The 27404-nt window shown below is 40.2% G+C and overlaps 1 protein-coding gene across 1 annotated transcript in view; it reads right to left on the reverse strand.

The window, feature by feature from the left end:
• Positions 1 to 5258: 5258 nt before the first annotated feature.
• The window catches only part of scarb2a (scavenger receptor class B, member 2a), a 30142-nt gene continuing 7996 nt past the window's right edge, over positions 5259 to 27404 (reverse strand). Inside the window, exons 2-13 of the mRNA XM_061672377.1 lie at positions 23599 to 23756; positions 23372 to 23519; positions 22176 to 22370; positions 21158 to 21249; positions 17733 to 17852; positions 17326 to 17504; positions 13886 to 14004; positions 12708 to 12781; positions 12552 to 12603; positions 12317 to 12469; positions 11371 to 11418; positions 5259 to 10369 (exon numbers count right to left, since the gene is read on the reverse strand). Of these exons, the coding sequence (XP_061528361.1) occupies positions 10238 to 10369; positions 11371 to 11418; positions 12317 to 12469; positions 12552 to 12603; positions 12708 to 12781; positions 13886 to 14004; positions 17326 to 17504; positions 17733 to 17852; positions 21158 to 21249; positions 22176 to 22370; positions 23372 to 23519; positions 23599 to 23756 (1470 nt within the window). The 3' untranslated portion in view covers positions 5259 to 10237. The remainder of the gene's footprint in view (positions 10370 to 11370; positions 11419 to 12316; positions 12470 to 12551; positions 12604 to 12707; positions 12782 to 13885; positions 14005 to 17325; positions 17505 to 17732; positions 17853 to 21157; positions 21250 to 22175; positions 22371 to 23371; positions 23520 to 23598; positions 23757 to 27404) is intronic.

Consider the following 27404-nt stretch of genomic DNA (forward strand, 5'->3'; position numbering starts at 1 on the left):
TACTATATTTAATACGAAAATAAAATACAAAACAATTGTCCAAATATAAATGGAAAAAAAATAATAATAATTAATTGGATTTTTTTTGTTCAACTGCATGTTAGTGTTCAATCTTCGTTATAGCTGTGGTTGTTTTTTTTTGTTTTTTGTGCTTTACAAATCAAGTTGAGTAGTGTTGTGTTGCATCCATCCAGTATACAGCAGCTGAGCATGGCAGACTTTGAAGGTCACTGACTTGTAGTAGTTTGATAAGAGAGAACACTTGCTCAGAAGAAGAGTCAGCAAAAAAAAAAAAAAAAAAGAAAAAGACACCAATGGGTCAGAGTTGACCCTGGTGAGGAACTTTGTGAAAGTGCAAAAATAAAAAATATCTACATAATGAATTCCATGAAAAAAAATTATAAACACCATTATATATTTATAAAAAAATATACACTAAAGAGCCAATATAAAAATAAAATACCAAAATATTCAAATCAAATAAAATTCAAACTACAAATATAAACCAAAAAATTAGAATGATATTTCAAAAAAATAAATTTAATTCTCAAAGAAATAAACAAAATATATAAATACAAGAGAATAAAAACAAAATAAAACCAGTGTGAATAAAATATTTGAAAGAGAATTATTAAATAAATAGAAATAAATGCAAAATAAATGAACAAACTATAATTAAAAAATCTATATCTTGTCAATAAAATTATAATTAGGAAATAAATGAATAAAAATCAAATATAAATACAATTAAAGTATATTTATTTTATAATATATACAGTACACAGTAGATGGATAGATAGACAGACAGACTAATTTGTATTTTATACGTGTTGATTTTATATATAAAGCATACATATTTGAACCAGATTTATTATACTATATAGTAAAATTATAAAGACAAAATCATAACATTTTACAAAAATATACAGCTACATCTACAGTTCCATGGAAAAGTACTGGCCTCCTTCTCAAATTCATATTGCATAAAGTTTCCCCAGTTTAATATGTAAGAAATGAAACAAAGACAACTTGCTGTGATTGAGAGAAAAACAAATTTTGCTCGACCAGAAAATCCCGGAGGAGAATGTTTGGCAATCAGTTTGTGACGTCAAGCTGGGCCTCCCTTGGGTTGTGCAACAGGACAACGATCCAAAACACACCAGCAAGTCAACTTCTGAATGGCCTAAATAAAACACACAAACAAACAAACAAACAAACAAAAAAAGGTTTTGGAGTGGCTTCGTTAGTGGAAGTCTTGAAATGCTGTTGCGTGACCCTAAAAAAGGCCGTTCATGGTCAAATCCTCCATTTTTGCTGAATTAAAACAATTCAGCAAGGAAGAGTGGGTCAAAATATCTCCACAGAGATGTGAAAGACTCATTAATTATAAAAAGAGAGTTATAGAAAACGCTTCATTTCAGTTGTTGCTGCGGTGTTATTAGGTTCAGGGGCCAATTTCTTTTTCAAACATAGCTTTGAATTGGGTTTTTTCCCCTTAATAAAATTACCATGTAAAAACTGCATTTTATGTTTGTGTTATCTTTGTCTGATATTGACATTTGTTTGATGATCTTAAGCATCAAAGTGGGGAAAATATGCAGAAAAATGATAATTTGAGAAGGTAGGCCAATACTTTTTCACAGCACTGTACAGTGCGGTAAAAAAAAAAAAAAGTATTTAGTCAGCCACCAATTATGCAAGTTGTCCCCTACTTAAAAAGATGAGAGATGCCTGTAATTTTCATCGGTGGTATACCTCACCTATGAGAGACAAAATGAGAAAAGAAAATCCAGAAAATCACAGTCTGATTTTTAAAGAATTTATTAGCAAATTATGTTGGCAAGTAAGTATTTGGTCAATAACAAAAGTTCCTCTCAATACCTTGTTATATACCCTTTGTTGGCAATGACACAAGGTTTTCACACACTGTTGCTGGTAGTTTGGCCCATTCCTCTGTGCAGATCTCCTCTAGAGCAGTGATGTTTTGGAGCGGTCGCTGGGAAACACACACACTTTCAATTCCCTCCAAAGATTTTCTATGGGGTTGAGATCTGGAGACTGGCTAGGCCACTCCAGGACCTTGAAATGCTTCTTACGAAGCCACTCCTTCGCTGCCCGGGCGGTGCATTTGGGATCATTGTCATGCTGAAAGACCCAGCCACGTTTCATCTTCAATGCCCTTGCTGATGGAAGGAGGCTTTCACTCAAAATCTCACGATACATGGCCCCGTTCATTCTTTCCTTTCCACGGATCAGTCGTCCTGGTCCCTTTGCAGAAAAACAGCCCCAAAGCGTGATGTTTCCACCCCAATGCTTCACAATAGGTCTGGTGTTCTCTGGATGCAACTCAGCATTCATTCTCCTCCAAACACAGCAAGTTGAGTTTTTACCAAAAACGTTCTATTTTGGTTTCATCTGACCATATGACGTTCTCCCAATCTCCAAATGCTCTCTTGGCAACTTCAGACGGGCCTGGGGCCTCCTGTACAAAAGGTGCGTACGCACAAAAAACGTGGCGTGTGTTCTTTTTCACGGCAAAGTTCAGATGTATTAAGAGTGAAATGACCGTGGAAACGTGCGGTGCCTCACGCCAACTGCGTGACTGGCGTACGCACGATTCTACAGCTTTTGGCGCTTTGGCGACACTTCGAGGTGATGATGGGAAACTGTTATCAGAAATCTGCACATCAGAGACACATGAACAATTAGCACTTATAAACAATTCATGCCCGGCAACATTTGAGTTCAACAATGTAATTGAGGCAAGGACTCGCAATTCATTTGTTAACTAGTGTATTTAATCAATCACTGATGTTTGTGAGCACGCCTATGAATTGATCAAGGCGATCATTTATGCCGCCGATTGCTCTCACAATCGCTTCTTGTGACTTCAGCACATGCACCAGAATAAAAATAAAAATACATTTAAAAAATAAATTAGAGTCCTTTGAATTGACTTAATTTGAACATGTACATCGGTTGCACATGATTAAAATGTGTTGAAATAACATAATTTACCCTTCTTCTCCTTAAAAAATGTGTGCCCTCGCACACTGAAAAAAAAAGTTTATTAAAATAATAAAATGAGTCATCAAAAAGGACTCAAAGTTTTTGATATCTTCTTTGATATGCTTCTATTTGAATTCAAAAGATTTATTACAAATACCACACATACAACAGTTACACATGAACCTTTATCTCTCATAGGACTGGGTGTATGTTACTGTATGAACACATTTGTTATGAGTTATAAAAATACATGGCATTTACCTCGGGGGTCATCAGAGTCAGCCACATGTGAGAGCAGCGTCACCCATGATCGCGGCGACTCTCTCCTCGAACGAGTGAGGCCCTCCGCGCCGATTCCTCCCGCTGTTTTGGCCACACTTTGGCGGTGGGCAGCGGTCCTCTGCTTCACATCCACCTTAATGTCTGACCACTTCTTTTTTTACTTCAGCGCGTGCGCGCTGTTGTGACTCCACAGCACTGACAGCCGCACACACGCTGTCCCAATCACTCCTCTTTCGCTCGTTGTTAATGCCGGGGGACAGCGTGCCAAAGAGGATTTTCTTGCGTGCCTCCACTTCATCGAGCAACTTCACATTGAGAAAATTCTTTTTCTTCATTACCTTGCTCAGTGTCCTTTTTTTCCTGATCATGCAAAGATTGGGATCTCAGGTGCAGCGTTCATTTCAATATGATTTGCATATTGAAATGTGCGCGTAGACAGGGAGGAGTCGGCTACTCCATGTGCGCTCAATTCCACGTTGATCGGGATGTAGGAAGGAAAAGTGGTTGGATTCATGCGTACACAGAGATTCATACATCTGGATATTTTTGTGCGTACAACATTTTCTGGATTTCAGCGTATGCCATGTCTCAGTAGGAAATCCACGCAAGTCTTTGTACATGAGGCCCCTGGAGATGTACTGGCTTAAGCAGGCGGACACGTCTGGCACAGCAGGATTTGAGTGCCTGGCGGCGTACTGTGTTACTAATGGTAGCTTTGTGACTTTGGTCCCAGCTTCTCTTTTTGCTCACCATGCTTGTCATCATTTTGACCCCACGGGGCGAGATCTAATAATGGCTCCCACAGCTGATTTCTTCAGACCAAGCTGCTTACCTATTGCAGATTCAGTCTTCCCAGCCCGGTGCGGGTCTACAATTTTGTTTCTGGTGTCCTTTGACAGCTCTTTGGTCTTGGCCATAGTGGAGTTTGAGGTTGTGGACAGGTGTCTCTTATACTGACAATGAGTTCAAACAGGTTCCATTAATATAAGTAACGAGTGGAGGACAGAGGAGCCTCTTGAAGTAGTTACAGGAAATCTTGCTTGTTTGTAGGTGACCAAATACTTATTTTCCACCATAAGTTGCTCATAGATTATTTAAAAATCAGACAGTGATTTTCTGGATTTTTTTTTCTTCTCATTTTGTCTCTCCTAGGTGAGGTATACCTATGATGACATTTACAGGCCTCTCTCATCTTTTTAAGTGGGAGACGTTGGACAATTAATGGCTGACTAAAATACTTTTTTGCCCCACTGTATATAATATTATATAAAAGCTGAAGTTATACACAACACAAATAACTATTTTGTAAAAAATAAACAATAGGAGTACAATCTATTATATGCTAAAAGAAACATTTAGGTTGAGACGGCACAGTGAACGACTGGTTAGGACATCTGCCTCACAGTTCTGAGGACCCGGGTTCAATCCCCGGCCCCGCCTGTGTGGAGTTTGCATGTTCTCCCCGTGCCTGCGTGGGTTTTCTCCGGGCACTCCGGTTTCCTCCCACATCCCAAAAACATGCATAAATTGGAGACTCTAAATTGTCCGTAGGCATGACTGTGAGTGCGAATGGTTGTTTGTTTGTATGTGCCCTGCGATTGGCTGGCAACCGGTTCAGGGTGTACCCCGCCTCCTGCCCGATGACAGCTGGGATAGGCTCCAGCACGCCCGCCACCCTAGTGAGGAGAAGTGGCTCAGAAAATGGATGGATGGATGGATATATGGAAGGTTAAATTAAGACTCTAAATTGCCCATAGCTGTGAATGTGTGAATGATCGTCTACACGTGCCCTGTGAGTGGCTGGCGCACAGTTCAGGGTGTACCCCACCGCTCGCCCAGAGTCAGCTAAGATGCGCACCAGCACGCCCGCGACACTACTGAGGATAAGTGGTAAGGAAAATGGATTGATGGTTGAAGTTAAGACAGTATTGTAAAAAGTATCTAGAAATAAAGCGCAGCAGGCCATATTGCACTTGACGGCAAGCTTTTATTTTCTTGCAAATACACTAGAAATGTTTACAAAAGCACTGTAAGAAAGATGTGTGCAGTGGGAATTATCAAAACTAAAAGTGAGTAGTACTTGGAAATCATCTTTTTTTGCACGTCTCATGACAAGGGGGAGATTGTCATTTGGAAAACCAAAATTAAAACAAAAACCACCATCAAGCGAGTGCAACGACGTCGTCTGTGACAGAAATGTGCGCAAACAGAAAAGTGTTGGGACTCCGAGTAGGTTTATGGCACAACTGCTGGTCCCTGAAGGAGGAAGAGGAGAGGGCATCATTCATCTCATTCGTCACATCAAGATAATCAGCCTGGCCATCGAAGCCCTCCAGATTGACAATGTTAGCATGCCACGATAGCATCACGTAACGCTACATCTTTTTTGAAAACATACTGAAATCGACTTGGACCCAAGCAGGACTAAACAAACATCACAACAAAAATTACAATTCCAGGGGGGGGGAAAAAACTGAACATAAATACATGGCCCTGTAATAACAACCATTCATTTATACACACAACTCTGTATTGCTTTTGTCTTACATAATACTGAGATTTATCCGGTTTCCACACCAAAGTGTTCCTTTTTTAGCCTTGATGTCAAGAAGGCACAGCAGCGAATATGGTGGCACAAGGCAGGGGAAAAACAAATACGGTAGGCGGTATTGGTTTGTGGCACGAGGAGCTAAGCCAGGGATGTCTTTGGTCATAAGTGTGTGTGTGTGTGTGTGTGTGTGTGTTAGGTCTCAATAAAGTATGCTTCCACCACTTCGGTACACGTTTTTTTCCTCCACCACTTCTCTTGCGAAAGGCTACAAACATCGGAATTAATCGATCCAAATAAACCACCACAGAAAAAGTTGTTTCCACTAAGTTGTTTGTTTCGGTACAGCATTATTCAGTGTTTCCATAATTAAAAGGTCCCAAAATATCCAAACTGTCCCACTTTTAAAACCCCTAGGTCAGAGTGGTAGTCTTGAAAATCAGTTTCCTCCAAACGGTTCAGTTCGGTACATGTTTTTTCGCCGTTTCCAGAAATATCCCGACCACGATACGTTCTTTTTGCAACAGAATAACCGATCCGACCCGTACTGGTGCAAAGTGAATTGGCTCACTTCTTAAAGACTGACATAAAAGGCAGTTTGGTTCAGTACAGTAAGCAGTAGTTCAGCATTTCCATTGTAAAGGGCCCCAAACATAACCAAATTGTCCCCCTTTTTTAGAACCATTACGTTGGGGTGCCGGTCACATGGGGCTCAAAGGCGAGCTTATGGTCCCCCGCAAAAAAAGGTTTCTACGACGCAGTTCTGTCACTTCCATATGCGTTTTCTCACCATTTCCATCATAAAAGGCTGCAAAAATGTCCTAAGTTGTTCTTTACATGAGTAACCTGCAATTGCAATGAAATCAGCCAACGCGACTCGTGAAAAGGATCACGTAACAATGAATTCAAAAAGTGGTGTGGTTCGGTACAGTTAGGATTTTTTTTGTTTGTTTTTTGGGGAGTTACCAATTTAAAGGGTCCCAAAGCATGCCAGTAGCAAAGTTGCAAATCCATGTGTCATGGTGCCGGTTGTGGACAAGATTGTTGCTTTCAGGAAGATGGAATTGTATGATAAATAAAACTCTATGCATCATGGTGAAATGTTGGCAACTTAACTCAACAGTTAGCAAATCCGGATGCAAACAGGATTGTCACTTCCATATTACAATAATATTTTATGATCATAAAAAAATGCTATGGCAAATGTGAGAATGTTGGTATTTTAATAAAATGGTTAGCAAATTGTTGGGGTGGAGGATGCAGAAAAAAAATCGTCCCTTTCGTGTTATGATGGAATTTTACAACCGGAACAAAATGTTCCGCATTGTGCAAAAACGTTAGCAAATTAATCCAAACAGCTAGTGAATCGTACCTAAGGTGCCGAATGCGCAGACAAAATGGTCATTCTGTGTTACACGATGCCGATTCAGAAAAAAATCTTCCTTTTCGTGTTTCGATAGAATTCTATGATCTGAACAAAATGTTACGCATTGTGTCGCAACTAGGTAATTGAACAAAACTTTTAACAAATCCTTACATTTGGGTGCCAGAAAATTTTCCCTTAAGTGTTATGGGACTTTACAATGCTACGCGCATTGCCAAAATGGTATTGGTTAAAAAACATAGCTAGCGTTAACTTATTACCATTTCAAAACAGACAAAAAAATGAAGATACAGTTAAATACACACTATCGTCTCACATTTCTCTTTGTTGATTTTGCCGGCGAGTAACAACCTGAAAAGTACCGAACCGGTGGAAACTTTTCAAATCTAAAAGAGGGAGAAAAGGCCCTTTAGTAAACTACATGCACCAAACAGCCGTTCAGAGTATCCACCCTTTTTGGAGTCCTTGGAATGGGTGCTGGAGAGCGCTCCTGCTGTGTACTCCATCGTTCTGCTGGGGGACTTCAATGCTCACGTGGGCAATGACAGTGACACCTGGAAGGGCGTGATTGGGAGGAACGGACCCCCCGATCAGAACCAGAGCGGTGTTCTGTTATTGGACTTCTGCGCTCGTCACGGATTGTCCAGAACGAACACCATGTTCAACCATAAGGGTGTCCACACGTGCACGTGGCACCAGGACACCATAGGTCGCAGTTCGATGATCGACTTTGTGGTCGTATCATCGGACTTGCGGCCACATGTCTTGGACACTCGGGCGAAGAGAGGGGCGGAGCTGTCGACTGATCACCGCCTGGTGGTGAGTTGGCTCTGATGGTGGGGGAAGATGCCGGTCCGACGTGGCAGGCCCAAACGTATTGTGAGGGTCTGCTAGGAACGTCTGGCAGAATCCCCTGTCAGAAGGGGTTTCAACTCCCACCTCCGGCAGAACTTCACCCACGGGGGACATTGAGTCCGAGTGAACCATGTTCCGCGCCTCTATTGCCGAGGCGGCCGACCGGAGCTGTGGCCGTAAGGTAGTCTGTTCCTGTTGTGGCGGCCATCCCCGAACCCGTTGGTGGATGCCGTCAAGCTGAAGGAGTCCTATCGGGCCTTTTTGGCCTGTGGGACTCCTGAGGCAGCTGATCGATACTGGCTGGCCAAGTGGAATGCAGCTTTGGTGGTCGCTGATGCAAAAACCCGGGCATGGGAGGAGTTCAGTGAGGCCATGGAGAACGACTTCCGGATGGCTTCGAGGAAATTCTGGTCCACCATCCGGCGTCTCAGGAGGGGGAAGCAGTGCACCATCAACACTGTGTATGATGGGGGTGGGGCGCTGCTGACCTCAACTCGGGACGTCGTGAGTCGGTGGGGAGAATACTTCGAAGACCTCCTCAATCCCAATGACACACCTTCCCATAAGGAAGCAGAGGCTGGGTTCTCTGAGGCGGGCTCTCCTATCTCTGGGGTTGAGGTCAACGAGGTGGTTAAAAAGCTCCTCGTGGCAAGGCCCCGGGGGTGGATGTGATTCGCCCGGAGTTCCTAAAGGCTCTGGATAATGTTGGGCTGTCCTGGTTGACACACCTCTGCAACATCGCGAGTTTCCTCCGGAGGGTGTCCGGGGTCTCCCTTAAGAGATAGTGTGAGACGTTTGGTCATCCGGGAGGGGCTCAGAGTAGAACCGCTGCTCCTCCACATCGAGAGGAGACAGATGAGGTGGCTGGGGCATCTGATTCGGATGCCTCCCTGGTGAGGTGTTCTGGGCACGTCCCACCGGGAGGAGACCCCGGGGACGACCCAGGACACGCAGGAGAGACTATGTCTCTCGGCTTGCCTGGGAACGCCTCAGGATCCCCTCGGAAGAGCTGGAGGAAGTGGCTGGGGAGAGGGAAGTCTGGGCATCCCGACCTCGGATAAGCGATAGAAAATGGATGCATGGATGTTTTCTAAGCTGACAAACAATACAAGTTAGGATAGAATGGCAACGTGTAAGACTCATAGGAACATCCACAGGTTTATGGCCACTTCCTAGCAGAAACGAAGACAAAAAAGAGAGGATATAAATGTTGTGTACAGGCAGACCATCTGGCGCAGAAGTAACAAAAACCCAAAACAATGAAAAAAAAAAAAAACACAGGGCACATTTTTCAGGCAAAAAGTGTAGCAGTGGTGTTTTTTGTTGCGATTGTTTTCTTGAAATGATTTCTTGAAATGATAAGACAAGTGATTCAAGTGCTCTGTTGTGCACATTAACACAGTGTCTTTGACACAAGAAGGAAAGAGAGAAAGAAGACCTGGAGCCTCGGCGAGGATCGTTCGTGGTCCAAATTGTGCTGGAGTAACAGTGTATACGTGTGAACCGTCATGGCGGTAAGGCAGAGAAAGTGAGTTCAGTCTCCCTTGCAAGTTCCTCAGGCGTTTTTTTCCCCCCAATTGAAAAAAAAAAAAACCAAAAAACTGACGAGCTACAAGTAGGGATTAAACTGAGCAGCTAGGAAATGTTTAGTGTCACAAGGGGGAGGGGGAAAAGGTGGTGCGAACCCACACTTTCACAACCAGCTAGTGTGTGAAACAAAAGGCAAGATAACTAAATTGTTTGGCTCAGTCTTTTTTTTTTTTTTTCTCCCCCCCCCCCCCCCCCTAATACTTTTGTTAATATGACAAGGCGGTTCCCAATGGTGGGACAGTGCATCTGTGTGGAAATGATGACCATTTTGGGTGTGAGGGGCATGAAAAACAACTCCTACTCAAGTCCTTTATCTTAAGAGTCAACCAGGAGAGGAAGAGGAAGCCTCTCGTGACTGACTCAGGCTTGGCATGGGCGGGACGGGGGTTAGATAGTCCTTAAGAGAGCTCAGGTAGAGTTCCCACCCTATGGAATAGTAAGCCCGTCCACTTGCCCTCACCCGCCTCATGGTAACAAGACACCCCCACTGTGCGCTGCTCCCTCAAGCCCCTTCCTGAGCTCCAGACTTGGGGTACAAGAGATGGGAAGAGGGGGGTGGTGATCCGAGATCAACAGTTCTGGGCCTCCACTGGAGACATGGCGATGTAGGAGCCGTTTCTTATCGGCTGGCTGGCGGGAGCCTCGGGCGACTCGTCAGTCTTGTCGCTGACCTGTGTGTACGCAGTCTCGTCTTTGGCCGTCTGGAGCCACAAATTGGGAGAAAAGCGGAGGTTAGTACCAGATGGCAAAGGTGCGGAGTCGCTGTCCGACAAAAAAAACAAAACAAAAAGAGAGTGAAGACTTGAAATGATCGGCAAACTCCGGTGAATACATCTATCAGAAAGGGTCACACGAAAGTCTCAAGGACCCATGTAGGAAATTGAACAGGAAGTCAGCCATTGTGGGTTGAACCCGCCATTTTGGTTTGGTTTGTCATATATATCACACACATACATATATACACACACAAGTGAATTCCTCCAATTAGTTCCAATGGGAAGCAGGTATGGGTGTTAAAATTGCCCAAAAATAATTTGCCAACACTGTCAAATGTGTGCAATGCAAGGCATTACAGTTTCATGATCATTTGGAAGACAGGCCATGGTCGCTGCTGACAGATTAAATTTGTGTTGTTATCGGATAAATAAATGTAAAATGACAACATTGATGATTGTCGGACAGCGAGCACTGAAAAAATTACACATGCTTGTACGTTAAAAAATATATATTTTAAATGTTGACAGTGAAACATCCTCTTAATACTGTACTTCCTCATTAAGTGACCATTTACGTACAGAGATGGGACCAGGTGTCTGTCCAGAAGCCTTTTTTTTTTTTTTTTTTTAAACAAACTAATAATATAAAAATTTACATTTTATTGCAACAGAAAGAAATTTTAATTGAAACATTTTGAGAAAGATACTTTGTTGGACAGCAGCATTTTCCCCTTACAAATGGGGGGGGGGCGTCTAACCAGGGAGACTATTTTTTTGTGGAAGTGGAAGACGCAGCACTATTTGAGGAAATACGGTAAAAATGGAAGATTTGGGACAAAAGCAACAACAGGATAAAATGTATGTAACCAGACTAAATAAGGCAAATGGACTGTGTGAAGAAACATGGGCATGAAAAAACTGATACTCAACATGGCCAACAAAATGGAAAACAGCAAACAAGGGAAAAAAATGGAAAAAACACTTACAGCAAAAGAATGAAAAGCCTCAGTAAAATCAATGCGTTTTACTTCGTTCTAAAACAGAAAAAGGGGAGGGTTACAGAAAATTTAAACAACAAGGTTAATACAACAATAATGCTTCACATTCACTTAGCATAGTTGTTTCCCTAACAGCTGCTATGCTTATAGAATGCTAATAGAGCTTTCACAACTAAAATCGTCAAGTTAAACGTTTGCTGCTTAAAATCCAATTATCATTTTGGAGCTGAGTGTAAGTAAAACATTTTGTTTACCAAAAATAACCAAAATTTACCATTTCAGGTGCTAGACTAATAGCCTAGCCTGCTAAAATGGAATTGTCCAAGACATTTTTTTTTTTCAGCTCAGAATTACTGAAGAAAATGAACTAAAGATGACTGTGGATCATAATTTAGGTTTGACACTAGGCTAATAGCCACACCTGCCTAAAATTGAAAAGTGATTCCTCACAATTTCTGCCAAGAATGAAAAGTTTTTTTAAATTGTGACTTTTCAGGTACTATCAAGTAGATGCTGCTACCTTAGCAGAGTTGTTTTGCTAACAGCTGCTATGCTAATAGACTGCTAATGAGGTTTTCACAACTAAATCAGCTAGTTAAAGCACTGCTATAATGAACTAACAAAAATAAAGCCTTTCACCCAAACATGCAGTTAGAAAATGCTCCCCCAAAAAGATACAAATTAACACAAAATTGCAGGAATCACTGCTCATGCTGGTTTTGTTGTTAGGTATGCATGCAATGCAGTTAATTAGCATGCGGCACGTTTGGGGCTTCAAAACTTTCTCGCAGTCTAAAACTGGCACTCTTTGTTCAGCCTAACGACACTAAAAATCTAGCAGGGACACTGTGAGTTGATAGATTACTAGATCATTATTGCTATGGGGTTAGGCCTCGGGGGAGGGGGGGGGTTGCTTGGGCTTGAGGAGACTCACCTTCTTCTGGCGGTTTCGGCAGAACAGGACCACCAGGACAAGCAGCAGGATGAGGCCCATGCCCACGATGAGCAAAGGGAAGTTGGACACCAGGGTGACGATGAGCAGCAGTGTCCTCATCTGGGAGGCAGAGTCATCATCCACTGTTGCAGTCTGCCAGAAAAAAAAGTGTATGTTATAGATGTTATAGTTTGTATTTGATGCCATATTGCGTTTCTGCAGCGGCCATTCTCACCTCATTGACGTACATGATGGGGAAAATGGTCTCGTTGAGGAACCTAGTGTCACTGTGAAGGAGGAGGTGAAAAGTTAGTGAGATGTGGGGAGGGGCCAAGGTTAAAAATAAATTAATAAAAAAAAAATAATAATAATAATAAAAAAAAAGACTTACGGGAAGCCCTTCACTCTTTTCACAATGACGTTGAGCTGAGCGCGCTTGCAGGCCCGAATGGGAACACCTGTGGTCTGTAATCATGATACACTATATTAAAAACAGAAGTAACATGTTCCAGTGCTACAGCTGCTATGCTTATAGTGTGTATAGATCTTAGATCTTTCACAACTAAAAATTAGCTAGACAACTGTAAGCTGCTTCAAAATGTAATTGTGAATTTAGCGCAAAGTGTAATACAGCTGCTAAGCTATAGCGTGCTAATAGATCTTTCACAACTAAAAATCAGCTAGACAATTGTAAGCTGTTTTAAAATGTAACTGTGAATTTAGAGCAAAGTGTAAGTTTTTACATTTTTAACCACAGTGCTTAAAATTGGGTTGTCTCAGTAATTTATTTTCATTTTTGCTCAGAATTCGATAATTGACTAAAAGGTGACCCCGAGATCATTAACTTAGCTTAGCTATCAATTAGGAAACAGCTAGCTTGCTCTGTCGAGTCTGGTAAAAATATTTTTTAACTCTGAATTGTGACTTTTCCAGTCCTCTAGTAGATATTGCTAGCTTAGCACAGTTGTTTTGCTAACAGCTGCTATGCTAACAGCTTGCTAATTGAGCTTTCACAACTAAAATTGGGTAATTGCTTTAAAATGCAAATGTGAATTTAGAGCTGCTTGTGAGTGAATTTTTTTGTTAACCAAAAATATTAATAGTCTAGTCTGCTTTAAAGTGAACAACTGTCCTTGTTTTCCCTGTTTTTGCTTAGAATTGGAGGAGAAAATTCACTAAAAAGGTGACCCTGCATCATTAGCTCATTAACTAGAAGCAGCTACCTTGTTTTCCTGTCTGTTGAAAAATAATGTCTAGTTTTGAGAAGTAGAAGAAGAAGAAGAAATGAAAAAGAAAGAAAAAGAAAACAAAAGGTGATGACATTTCTGGTGTTATCAAGTAGCAGTTTCACTGCTAACAGCTACTATGCTAATAGCATATCTCAACTAAAAATGCCTACCTAAAACCAAAGCTGCTTAAAACCGAAATTGTGAATTTAGTTTGTTTAACCCAAAACAAGATAGCTGTTTTGTTTCGGGTGCTAGGCTAATAATCTAGCCTACTTAAACCTGAACTTTCCATGCCTGGAAGGTGCAAAACCGCAACCGTAGGTTCTAGGACGGTCCGTACCGGTTGAAGGTCGAGGTAGGTCTCGTGCTCCTCCGCGTTGGGATTGAGGCCTTCGATGGCATTGATGTATTTGGGGTCGGCCTGGTAGAAGTGCGGGAAAGATACCACGATGGGGGCGCCTTGAGGGAGGACACAAAAGTAACACAAACAAGTCAATGACCGCTCTTAAACCCCACAAGGTAGATAAGAGAAGAAACGTGAGATAGAGGCTGTGTTTGTGTAGCTATAATTGCTGTATAGCTGTAGATAGTGCGGGCATGTGTTTTGAGGACATGCTGACGTGGCCAACACAATCATCACAGAAACCTTTTCATGATCCCCAAGACTTTGAGTAATATTTTGTGGATTGCTGAGACAAAAGTGGCCCGTTACATCGGAGATAAATGTAACACAGCATTTGCTAATTTTAAAAATAAATAAATAAATAAAACCTTCTTGACAACCGTCAAACAGGGAGGTGGCAGTGTGATGGTCTGGGGCTGCTTTGGTATTTCAGAACCTGACCCTGAAAATCCAGCAGGAAAATCTCTGGCCAGTTAAAACAATTATGCAGAGAAGAGTGTATTGTATTCAACAAGTGATGAATATAGAATAAAAAGAAAGAGAGATGGAGAGAGAATTTTCTTTTTTTTTTTTAAACTCAGAAATGATGATGGGTAAAAATATTTTTATCACACCACTATAAGTATCGTATGTAAAAAAAAAAAAAAAAAAAAAAAAAAAAGATTTTAATGCAATTTTATGATTATTAATATGCATCTCTAATTAATTTAGTAAATCTAATTGTATTATTAAAGGCCTTTTGTTGTTTCTGTCCTATAAACTAATCTAGGCAGCACAAGTGTCTGATAAGGAGGATGAATGGTTAAAGGAATGCAAACACCAGAGTCCAGAGGTGAGCGTGTGTAGTGTATGTCTGGGATGCTCCTCACGCTTTTATCACAGCAATCCTTCTCCATTCAACAGAGTCAAATAATCCAATCATAGCGACACCCACGGGCTCGGCACTGTTAATCATTCAACCACGCGGTCAAAAATGTAGAAGGAAATACCACATTGTGCTGGTTGAGAGGGGCATTGCAGGGTGATGGGGGTGTGGAAGCGTTACTTCATTTTAAAGAACCCAAGTGTAGACATTAAGGGTTTATTTCCCAGTCTTACTGATGCAGTTTAAAATTAGATTACTAAATCTGCGGTTTAACTGAGGAACTGTGCAGCATTCAATGTAAAATGTAAATTAATTGCGTTATTTCAATGGTACTTAGCTTTAATGAATGAAGTGTCAACCTTATAGTGACGCTTCAGAGTTTGAGTGACTGACAGATCTAAATCAGATGGCTAAATTCTTCTTTAAACAATGATTTATGTTGATTTCAATGTAAACTGTACATTGTCAACAACCGTGGATAACGAACATTCTGTTTTGAGCAGATGATTGACAATGAAGGTATGATTGGCATAAACCGATTGCTTTGATGATATTGTGAGCTTTATTCTGCGGTTATTTTGTTTTAATAAACCAAAAAATGGCGGATAATCAACTGAACTGTTTAACAAAATTTGCAATTAAAATGTGAATTACCCTGATTTCAATTAAAAATTCTCATTTAGCGCCACATTTTTGGTTCGCTAAAATTTGCCTTTACTTTGTTTTGATGAGTCAAATGTTGATAACCATGAACTTGTCTATTCCTACCCGTGTATCTTTATTTCATTATCAATATATCTACAGTATTTAGGAATGTTTATACCTACTATCTATAAAAATAATATACTATACACCGTTTTCCAATACACTTTGTCACAATACCATATTTAAATACCAGTAGGTAGTTATCCATAATACTCTATTAAGTTTCCCTGTATCACTGACCTATTAATGTTATATAGTTTCTATACTAGTTTCAACAAACAACCCACCTTATACCATAAATTTTTCCATAACCATGAATTGCTCTTACAGCAATTATAGTTATCAATAAAATATGGTTGCAACACGTTCCAAAAAAGCTGGGACAGGTGGCAAAAAAGACTGAGAAAATAGAGGAACGCTCATCAAACACCTGTTTGGAACATCCCACAGGTGAACAGGCTAATTGGGAACAGGTGGGTGCCATGATTGGGTATAAAAGGAGCTTCACTGAATTACTCAGTAATTCACAAGCAAAGATGGGGCGAGGTACAACTCATTGTGAACAAGTGCGTGACAAAATAGTCGAACAGTTTAAGAACAATGTTCCTCAACGTACAATTGCAAGGAATTTAGGGATTTCATCAGCTACGGTCCATAATATCATCAAAAGGTTCAGAGGATCTGGAGAAATCACTGCATGTAAGCGGCAAGGCCGAAAACCAACATTGAATGCCCGTGACCTTCGATCCCTCAAGCGGCACTGCATCAAATCAAAAACCGACATCAATGTGTAAAGGATATCACCACAAGGGCTCGGGGCACTTCAGAACACTAATGTCAGTAAATACAGCTTGGCACTACATCCGTAAGTGCAACTTCAAACTCTACTATGCAAAGCAAAAGCCATTTATCAACAACACCCAGAAATGGTGCCGGTTTCTCTGGGCCCGAGCACATCTAAGATGGACTAATGCAAAGTGGAAAAGTGGACTAATGCAAAGTGGAAAAGTGTTCTGTGGTCCGACGAGTCCACATTTCAAATTGTTTTTGGAAATTGTGGACGTCGTGTCCTGCGGGCAAAAGAGGAAAAGAACCATCCGGACTGTTATGGACGCAAAGTTCAAAAGCCAGCATCTGTGATGGTATGGGGCTGTGTTAGTGCCAATGGCATGGGTAACTTGCACATCTGTGAAGGCACCATTAATGCTGAAAGGTACATACAGGTTTTGGAGAAACATATGCTGCCATCCAAGCAACGTCTTTTTCATGGACGCTACTGCTTATTTCAGCAAGACAATGCCAAACCACATTCTGCACGTGTTACAACAGCGTGGCTTCGTAGTAAAAGAGTGCGGGTACTAGACTGGTCTGCCTGCAGTCCACACCTGTCTCCCGTTGAAAATGTGTGTCGCATTATGAAGCGTAAAATATGACAACGGAGACCCCGGACTGTTGAACAGCTGAAGCTGTACATCAAGCAAGAATAGGAACCAATTCCACCTCCAAAGCTTCAACAATTAGTGTTCTCAGTTTCCAAATGTTTATTGAATGTTGTTAAAAGAAAAGGTCCCAGCTTTTTTGGAATGTGTTGCAGCCATAAAATTCTAAGTTAATGATTATTTGCTAAAAACAATGATGTTTATCAGTTTGAACATTAAATATCTTGTCTTTGTAGTGTATTCAAATAAATATAGGTTGAACATGATTTGCAAATCATTGTATTCTGTTTTTATTTATGTTTAACACAACGACCCAACTTCATTGGAATTGTATTTATCATCTCTTATCTTATATTATCTTATCTTACCTTGTCGACAAACGCTGACTTTGAGGACGCCAGTGCCCAGGCACTCTCCGGCGGGCACGCAGAAGCCCTCATTGGCGGGGTTGTCCACGGGGCTCATGAGCACGTCATTGGGGGGTGCAAAGCGGTACGCCTGGATACCTTTCACCTCCACGTCCTTCACGTAGGCCAGATGGATGGACCTGTGAGAAAGAAGTATTACGCTCAGTTTGTGTACCCTGTGCTCTCATCTCCAGAATAACTTCCTGTGTATCATCAAGCCTCCGGGCTTGTCCACTTTTCTGACACAAACTCCTTATCAGACCTAGAGACAGTCCTTATAAGTGATTCATGATACCATGTTTGTGTCTATTCTGGTCCCTTGATGGTAAACGAGGGCAGGACAGGACACAAAATTGGAGCTTGCATACCTGCAGAGATCAGCGGCGAAGATGTAGAGCAGCTCGTTCCTGCTGATGAGCGGGTGGAAGACAGCGCCATCCGTGCCGTTAATCATGTTGCTCTGGTTGGACGACCAAAACGTCATCTGCCTAGTCACAAAGAGAAAACAAAAATAGCATGCTTATATTATGATTCTTGATTTTACCCTGAACATAGAAGTAATGCAGATTTTAATGTAAAATGTAAACCAAGTGCCACCGTTACTTTCATTTTAATGAATCAAGTGCAAACATAAAAGGAATATTTCAGATTTAATTCCAAGTCTGAATAATGTGTGACGACACTTTGGACGACTGGTCAGCACATCTGCCTCACAGTTCTGAGGACCTGGGTTCAAATCCGGCCTCGCCTGTGTGGAGTGTGCATGTTCTCCCCGTGCCTGCGTGGGTTTTCTCCGGGTACTCCGGTTTCCTCCCACATTACAAAAACATGCATGGTAGGTTAAATGAAGATGCTAAATTGCCCGTAAGTGTGAATGTGAGTGCAAATGGTTGTTTGCGTGTGCCTTGCGATTAGCTGGCGACCAGTTCAGGGTGTACCCCGCTTCTAGCCTAGAGTCAGCGAGATAGGCTCCAGCACGCCCACAACCCTAGAAAATGGATAGATGATTAATGTGTGAAATTCAAAATCAGGTGGCTAAATTTGCTGTTATAAATATACTGTAACTTTGCACATTAACCTGATTTGAACATGAAATGTAAACTGATTGCTGTACCTTGAACCAAGTAACGATACTAAAGGTAAAATTCACAGTCCGATTAACAGGTACAGATCCAAATCAGGTGACTAAATTTTCCTTTAAAAAATTAATTATGTTGATTTTAATCTAAAATATAAATACATTTATTAACTTTGTTTTAATGAACTAAATGAGAGCATTAAAGATATATTTTCGAGTCAGACTGACAAGTGCAGGTAAAATCACGTGGCTAAATTCACTGCGAATTACGCTGACTTCAATGTAAAATGCTAATTCATTGCTTTACTATTCTATCACTTTATTTTAATGAATCAAGTGACAACATTAAAAGGTATAATTCTGATTTACATTGACACACGCAGGTTAAAACTTGCTGTGAAAGTGCCCCAAAACCTGAGCTGTGTAGTAACACGCTACATTTACTCCGTTACTTTAATTCAAGTAACAATTTGAATAAATTGTGCTTGTCAGAGGAGTTTGAATGTATCATACTTTTTACTTTACTTGAGTATTTATGTTAAGAAGAATCAATACTTTTACTTTGTTACAATAATCGACATACCGTTCACTACTTTTATTTATCCATTATTGCGTGCACAATCTATTTTTAGACTTCATTTTCGGCGGTAAGTTGCACGTTTTTATTGTTGTTTTGGCAGTACATATGGCAACATTATCCCTATTTTATGGTCATAGGTCACTGTAAAACATGCTTCTTTGGGGATACATGCATGCTGTAATCTTAAATCTCTCTCTCTACCACACACACACACACACACACACACACACACACACACACACACACACAAAGTCTGGTCAGCAAATAGCTTCTTCATTCGGTCATTGAAGTGAATAAAGCAAATGTTTCTGTAGGGTCTAATGCATGTGTTGTTGGTTTTTGGGCACCTAAAAATTGAAATGGTGGCAGGTGTGTGTGTGGACTCCCATATATTATTTTTTATTTGACATTCATGCTGTGATTTAAAAAGAATATATATCAGAAGTTACTCACCAGTTACTCTTGAGTAGTTTTTTTTCCCACTGAGTACTTTTTTTATATCATACTCAAGTAAATATTCGGAAGATAACATTTTACTTTTACTTACTTCACAGTCATATTATTCTAAAGTAATAGTACTCTTACTTGAGTGCAATATTTGGTCACTCTACCCACCTCTGTCCAAAACGTAAAACTTTGTTTTGTTTCTGAATACATGAAATATGTTTGAAGTGCTGAAAACATGTTCATAGACTGAGAACAATATAGTACTGAATTATTGAGATATGGCTTCAAACTCTTATTCACCATCTAAATGTTTCTAATTTTGTGGGTGGGGCTAAAAACTATCCTTGTGACGTCAAGAGGTTTGGGCGAACACTTTTCGTCCCCCACTATATAAACACCAGCATCCTTATTCCATGAAGCGGCCATGCGGAAAAATTGCCTCTTCCTCATTCATAAGGGACCGATTGAACCAGTAAGAGAGTATCTTGGCATGTTTTGACTTATGACTGACGCCGTTTTAGCTGCGTCTCCACACAAAAAAGTTATTCTTTTTAAGTTTAAAATGGCTTACTTTAAAGAGGAACCCTCGACGTAGTTTGGCCACAGGTAGAATCCCGGGCAGTTCTGTTTGACCATCGTCGTCCGTGCCATTAATTCTCACTGACTGGACCTAACTGCCGCTTTTCCACCTAGCCTGCTGGTTACGTAGCCACACTAGCTAAACATTGTGTTGGATCTACTCACTCTCACTCTCTCTCTCACACACTCTCTCACACTCTCTCTCTCTCTCTCTCTCACTCTCTCTCTCTCGCTCTCTCTCTCTCTCAAATCTGCCACCATGCCACTGCCCCCTCTCCAGCGATGGCTCCTTTTTTTTGGGTGACGCTTCCATGGTAGCCGTGCCTGAGCCTCCTTTGGCGGAGAGCTCGTTTTTCTTTTAAACAAACTTTACACCGCTCTTCGTAAAGCCACAATGTGTACATGTGCAGAAGCGATGCGCAGTTGGTCAAAATGGCGGGAGAAGTAAACAGAAACATTGCAGCACTTGTCAAAATAAAAAAAAAAATGAAATTGTTTTCATTCGAATGTGAAAATTCTGATTCGGCATTCATTTTGTTTTGTTTTTTTAACTCGAGAATTAACTCGACTTACGAACCACTCGTTCATAGCTCTAGTAAATTCATTGCCCTACTTCCTATTATTGAGCAGATAATGAAGTTATATGCACGAGTTCGATTGATCTATGTCAATTAATTGCTTTTTATATCCTGAGCTTTACTGTTGCTTTGTCTAATGACCAAAGTGTTTATGGAGCAAAAACTATGAGGTTAGGGTATGTTTTTAACGAACTACTTCACAATAAAACAGCTTTTATGGCTCCCAAAATGTGACACGGTGTGGGATCTATTCTATGCATAATGTATTGGTGCTTTCTCAAATCCACCGACCTGGATCCATTCAAAGTACAAAGTCACATTGGATAGCCAAACATTCATTTTGTAATCATGTTCCACTTTAAATCCAGGGAGCAAAGGCTTTCCCCACTGGACTCTACTCAAAAAGTTGTGTAATTGAACAAATACTGAGAATCACTGGGCGTAACTGTGCGAGTAAGGAGGAATATTATATATTTATAAAATGTAAAAAAAACCTGATCATGAATTTTAAAAAAAAATAAAGGCGTTTACCTGAGTCCGTTCCACGTCTCGATTTTGCCGTAGTCCATGTAGTCCTGCTCGCCGGTGTTGAACACAAACTCGCCTTCGTGGGTTCCATTTTTCTGCCAAATGAGAGGGGCGAGAGACTGATTGAGACACGAAGCACATGCTGGCAAGGCACAGAATCAGAACGCGTTTGCGTCTGTGCGATTACTGACCGGCATAAAGAAATGCCGCTAAATGCTTGGTTGACATGACCCCCTCGTTGGGCACAATAAACCATGAACTGAGCACTAGGAACGCTCATAATGAGACAATGGGATGCGGTGGGGTACAGTGAATGTGGACGCTATGACAAATGGGAAAAAGTATTGGGACAAGAGGTCTGTTACATGAAAGGAGGCAAAAGTACCAAAAAAAATATAAAATAAATTTAAAAAAGCACTGTATTGTGTAATAAAAGATATTTTTTATAAAAGGTATAAGTACTGTGTGTACTGTAGTATTTGTGCACTGGATATGTGCCTTTAAGGGGCGTGACCTAATGAGTGGTGTCAGGAGATGGAGTCGAGTTGGCTGCTTCGTCTGCATGTGAGCATCTTGGCGTGAGTTGTGGCCTACAGCATCCTTGCGAGTGTTCTCATTTTTTATTTGTGCGCTGCAGTGTTTTTTCCCCCCACTATGATGCGTCTTGCCCAAGTGCGAGGGCGTTACAGTAAAGTAATTTATTTTTTTATTTTTTTTAAACTTCGCTGGAGTGGGGTTCATAAATAAAAATTTGGCTCACAACATAAAGCTCAAAGTACTGCTGTATTTGTATACAAGCCAGAGATGCATAATGTCCCAATACTTTTGTCCACATAGTGTCTTTACCAGCATGGGTGTTCAATTTAATTCTGAGTCAACTCCCTGACTGAGTCATCCAGCTAAGATGTTCATATTAGCACCTGATGGCCTCATCACAATGTTGCAGAAGTTGCCCCACACACTTAACAGGAAGTCGGTAAAGTTAAGTAACTGTGGCCACAAGTGAAACCTCTACGTTTACCTTCCACATGAGCCCGAAGTGGTCGTCCACATCCGGCTTCATGGAGTGGATCTTGGTGAGGATGGGGTCCTTGAAGCCCCACAGGTACTCGTGCACAGTGCGTGTAGTGAACAGTTCGACGCCCAGGCTTTTGACGTATATGGAGATGAAGCTGCGCAGGATGTAGGCGTACGAGTTGAGCTCGTTCATCACCACCTGGTGAGGGGGAAAAAAGGAGGGCGAGGGGGGCCACATTGATAATGTCATTTCAATCATTTGTTAATGAAACTGTCAATAATTGTTTTATGAAAATAACAAAATTTAAACTGTGAAAAAATATTTTTTATTCCTATTCATTTACACATTTTTTATATTTTCATACATATATTTTTTAAATTTAAATATTTTTTAATGAAAAATAAAAAAATATATTTTTACTTAGTGTATTCCTCTATTATAGATTTTTTAATAAAACCCTTTTTTTTTTTTTACAAGAATGTGAGAAAAAATGTTTTAACATGAATATTTTCCCCTACATTGAAAAAACATATATATATATATATATATATATAAAATATAACCTGTTATAACAGTGATTTTTAAAAATGTTTTTTTTTTTAAATGAAAACAGTTGTTCATTTTTACAATATTAAGAATGTGAAATAAAAGTTACGATCTACTTTTTCAAAAATGTGGAAAATATTGTATTTTCAACTTTGTATTTAATGAAAAAAAGAATATAAATATATATATGAGCTATAAATTGAATATTAATGAAAAATATATAAATATTTATGAGCTATAAATTGAATATTAAACTTTTTCCCCACTTTTAATTTTTTTTTTATAAAAGATTAACATGATATCTTAATTATATTTACAGTACACACACGTATACCTTAAAAATGTTTTTTTATAGCTTTAAAAATGTGATAATTAAATCTATCTTTTGAAAATGTGATTTTCACTATGTATTATTTTATTCATATTTATGCATACATTTATACTTCTTTAATATTTGCATCATACATACTTTTTTAAAATTGTGTATTTAATGGATATGTTCATAAAAAAACATTCAAAGTATTCTTCCGCCCAACACTTTTGATGCGCACTTAACTTTTTTCCTCAACTTAATTTTGAAATGTGGAAAAACAATTGTTCTACTCACAAACTATTACGTCCAGAATGGTGACGATATATGAATGGTCACTTACCACTAAAGGAATGTTGATGGTCCTGAGGATGTCCACTTCGGGGTCACCGACCGACTTCTCCCGCATGAACACGAAGGTTTTGGGGTTGAGGGCGTACACTTTGGTACCGTTCTCCAAGAAGGTGACGTTCTCCCTGGGCCGGTACTCCCTGGAGCAGGCAATGACAGGACCTGGGTCAGACGACATGAGGAAGAGTCGGGGGTTCCGAGGCGAGGAGGTTGGATTACCTGTAGGTGTAGGGTCCAATCTGCTGGACGGCCGCCTTGCCGCCCGCTAAGAAGACCTCTGGGTTGGTGACGTTGAAGAAGTAGTACTCCATGTAGACAGGCGGAGGAGGGTTTTTCCATGATTCAAACATTTGACTCTTCTCTGTCAAAGTTATTTCCTAAACACAAAGCAACACTTAATCCAGAGCGAACTACCACCAAGGTCGAACACAATCAAAGCCCTGAATGTTCTCTGACTGGTGTGGTGTATTGACTCCATCTGTTGTTATGTTTTGCCCCGTTACTAGACTTCTTTTGTTAGAGGACTACTTCGTGTTTTAATTGGCTTGATAGGACTCTCAGTGGACCCACTTTTTGTGAACAAAGGACTTTGATGTGGACATTCTCCAACTGGTGTGGTGCATTTGAGTCTTATCTGTTTGTAATGTTTGACGCTGTTACTAGTTTTTCTTGGTAGGTTTCGAATTCCTGTTTTTGTTGGTTTGATAGGACTCTCAAGCCAAACCGTTTTTTTTTTTGGTGAACAAAGGACCTTGATTTGGATCTTGGTGAACAGTGTGGCACATTTGAGGCCAGACGTTGTAATGTTTGGTGCCAATACCGGTTTTATTTTGATAGGTTGCAACTTGCTGTTTTGGGTCCCATTCCCTTGGGCTTGACAGGGACAAACACATTGTTGCTTTCATTTGCGTTTTCTGTCCAAAACGAGGTTCAGCTTGAGGGCACGCACGTGCACATACATGCATGCGCGCACACACGCACACACACAAGATGGAGGCAGCAAATGTGCACCCCAGCAAGCTCGGACAAGAACCTGCACAGGACGAGCATGCCGGTGAATGTTGGCAGGGTGATGAAATTCATATGGGATTGCAGTAGCAGTCAAGTCAGGCCACAAAGGCAGGATGCTATAGTTATCGTTTGAAAAAGTAACAAGCCAAGAGTAGAAACTACAGATACATGTTTTCAGAAGTAGGGATTAAAAGTAAAACATCTGAAAATATATACATAAATACAGAATAGATACCTGAAAATCTGCTTGAGTACAGTAGCAGTATGTACTTGGTTACTTGCCAACACTCTTGTAGATAGACCACAAATCAGGTTATTTTTAACAACGTGGATGTAATTGACACTTCCTCCTGTTTCCAGTTTTCTCGAGAACCTTTGTTCGCTGGATATTCACCATTGAGGGGGTATTGTCATATGTACATTGTCACACAAGCCCTCGCCGTTGACCTTGATGGGCGCGGCCGCTGCATCCTGTCAAGAGACTTTCCAACCATAGCAGATGTTGAAGGTCTGCATGGTTGTTTGTTGAATTGGTCGCATCCTCCGAGGCTCAAGGCAAACAAAATAATCCAGGCAGGTTTCCTGCCAAATTATACAACTTTCTATTAAATCTTATTTCATTTTATGCATGCTTTTCTGTCTGTCAAAGCAATTTGGAAACACGTTTTAAAGGCACCATATAAATGAAGTTATTAGATTTTTTTTCCCCCAAAGAAATTGAATTTATATTCCAGTAATGTCAAAATCTATCTAGAAATATACAATCTTATTCTTGTAAAATAGTGCTCTCTTTAAAAATATGCAACTACTTTTTAAAAAAAATAAAAAAAAGTTTTTCCTTTTAAAAACAAGCTTTTTATTATCACCTGCATTAATTGTCATTAAAAAAGGAAGATGAATCTTCACTTTTGAAAGATTAAATGTTTTTCCTGTAATGAATAAAGTTGTACTCTAATAACATCACAGCTTCTTTTCTTGTAACAGCACTTTATTCCAGTAACAATGTATTTTTATCAAGAAAAAGATACAACCTTATTCTCATGACTTTTTCTATGCAATATTACACCTTTGTCTTACAATATATATTTTTTTCTAAAATAACTTCTTGAAAAATGTAGCTACTTTTCTTGACAAACGTTTTTCATTTTAAAAAACTTAAAAAATACAACTTTTTGTTCTAAAACTGCATAAATTTTCCTTAAGAAAAAAAAGTAGCATCTTTACTTTCAAAAGATTCAGTTTTTGCTGTAAAAAAAAACGACTGTATTCTCATATTACAACTTCTTATAATTTCACACCTTTTTTTCCTCCCATAAAATACAAACTTTCTTTTAAAAAAAAAATAAATTAAAAAAAAAAAATAATAAAATACGACTACTTAGGGCTGCACAATTAATCAAATTTTAATCGTGATCACGGTTTTGGCTGCCACAATTAAATTAGCATGATCGTCAGCTATTTTTGCATTTAGAATGCGGGCAATGCTGCATATGAAGCACTTTCTATACATCGTCAACCAACCAGCGAGGGGCGAATGCATGGTTAAGGCTTCATTAAGGTGCCTAAATAACAAGGGAGTTGCACCCAGCGCACCCTGCAGTGGGAGCCTCAGTCACTCTTCTAAGTCATGCAGAGAGAAGCAAGTACAACTAAAAATGGAGATGAGGAGCATCATGGTGATGAGCTGGTGCCTCGAAATCGGAATGGGAACATCTGTTTGCTGGGCATGTTTTGAGTGAAGGCAAGTTAAACAAGAAGCCATATGTAAAGAGTGCAGCAGAGTTGTCTGCCCCGCAAGGTAATACAATAGATGGCTGAACACATTTTTTAAAAATGGCAGAGAAACAGCAAAACATTACACAGCAAATATGTGATCCACTTGTGCAATTATTTCTCCGAATTGGCATTGAATACATTGTATGAACAATGACTGCGGTTTAGCCAGCCGCAACGATTGTTCATATTATGGTAACAAGTCGGCAATGCGCTGCGAGGGCCAACTTCAAAATAAAAGCATCAAATGGCATTGATGTCCAATGTATTACAATGTCAGTAAGTTGGCCTTCGCAAGCATATTGCCAGCGTGTTGCCGTATGCATAGTATGAACAATTGTGGCAGCTGGCTAGACTTCATCTTTTCAAGTGGAGGCTGTCCTGGCCGTAGTGAAACACTATATAACTAAAGAGGGAAATCACAACTGTCCAGTTCTTTGCAGTTTGCGATCACGACTGACCTATGGTCAAGCAGTGCAATGGAGCCATACGAGTCCTTGACAATTCACTATATTGACGGGGATTTTCAAATGAAAAGTGAGTGCTTGCAGTCTTATGTTACTGCCTTTTATCCACAGATTGTATTTGCTTCCATTTAGTTGCATTTTGTGATTGCACTCTTAAAATTCTTGGAACGTTTTATTTTTTGTTTTTCCATAATCTATCATTAATTCCCATTTAAAGATTACTTTTGCAATTAAAATGTTTTACATATTGTTTGTTGAAAGGTAGTGCAATACAAATGCAGACCTTTTCCCTAATATGAGGAACAATCATGATTAATAATCACGATTACAATATTGATCAAAATAATTGTGATTATTACTTTGGCCATAATTGTGCAGCCCTACGACTACCTTTCTTAAAGGTCCCGTATTTTGTGTCTTTAGACCTCCGTAGAGTGACTCTCTAAAATGGACCTTGTATAAAAGTGTCAATTTCATTTTAAAAAACACCTTGGTTTTGTCCTATTAGTGTCCCGTAAAAGCCCCTCTGACAGCTACTTCTGTTTGACCCAGTTTTTTACCTGCTTTGTCCGTATTTGGCTAAGACCGCCCCCTTTCCTCTTGGGTGGTTGCCTCCGTTTAGAAGACCCACATGTGAAATTACACATTTGTTATGTTGACAGTGCTGGTTCGGGAGCAGAGAGGTAGGAAGAGATCTTTGCTCGTGACGTAGATAAGATTGAGAAATTCAAATGACCTGATTTCAGGCCTCTCGGCCGAAAAACGTCTGCCGCT

Source organism: Phycodurus eques, chromosome 3 (assembly GCF_024500275.1).
Source record: "Phycodurus eques isolate BA_2022a chromosome 3, UOR_Pequ_1.1, whole genome shotgun sequence".
Taxonomy (NCBI): Eukaryota; Metazoa; Chordata; class Actinopteri; order Syngnathiformes; family Syngnathidae; genus Phycodurus; species Phycodurus eques.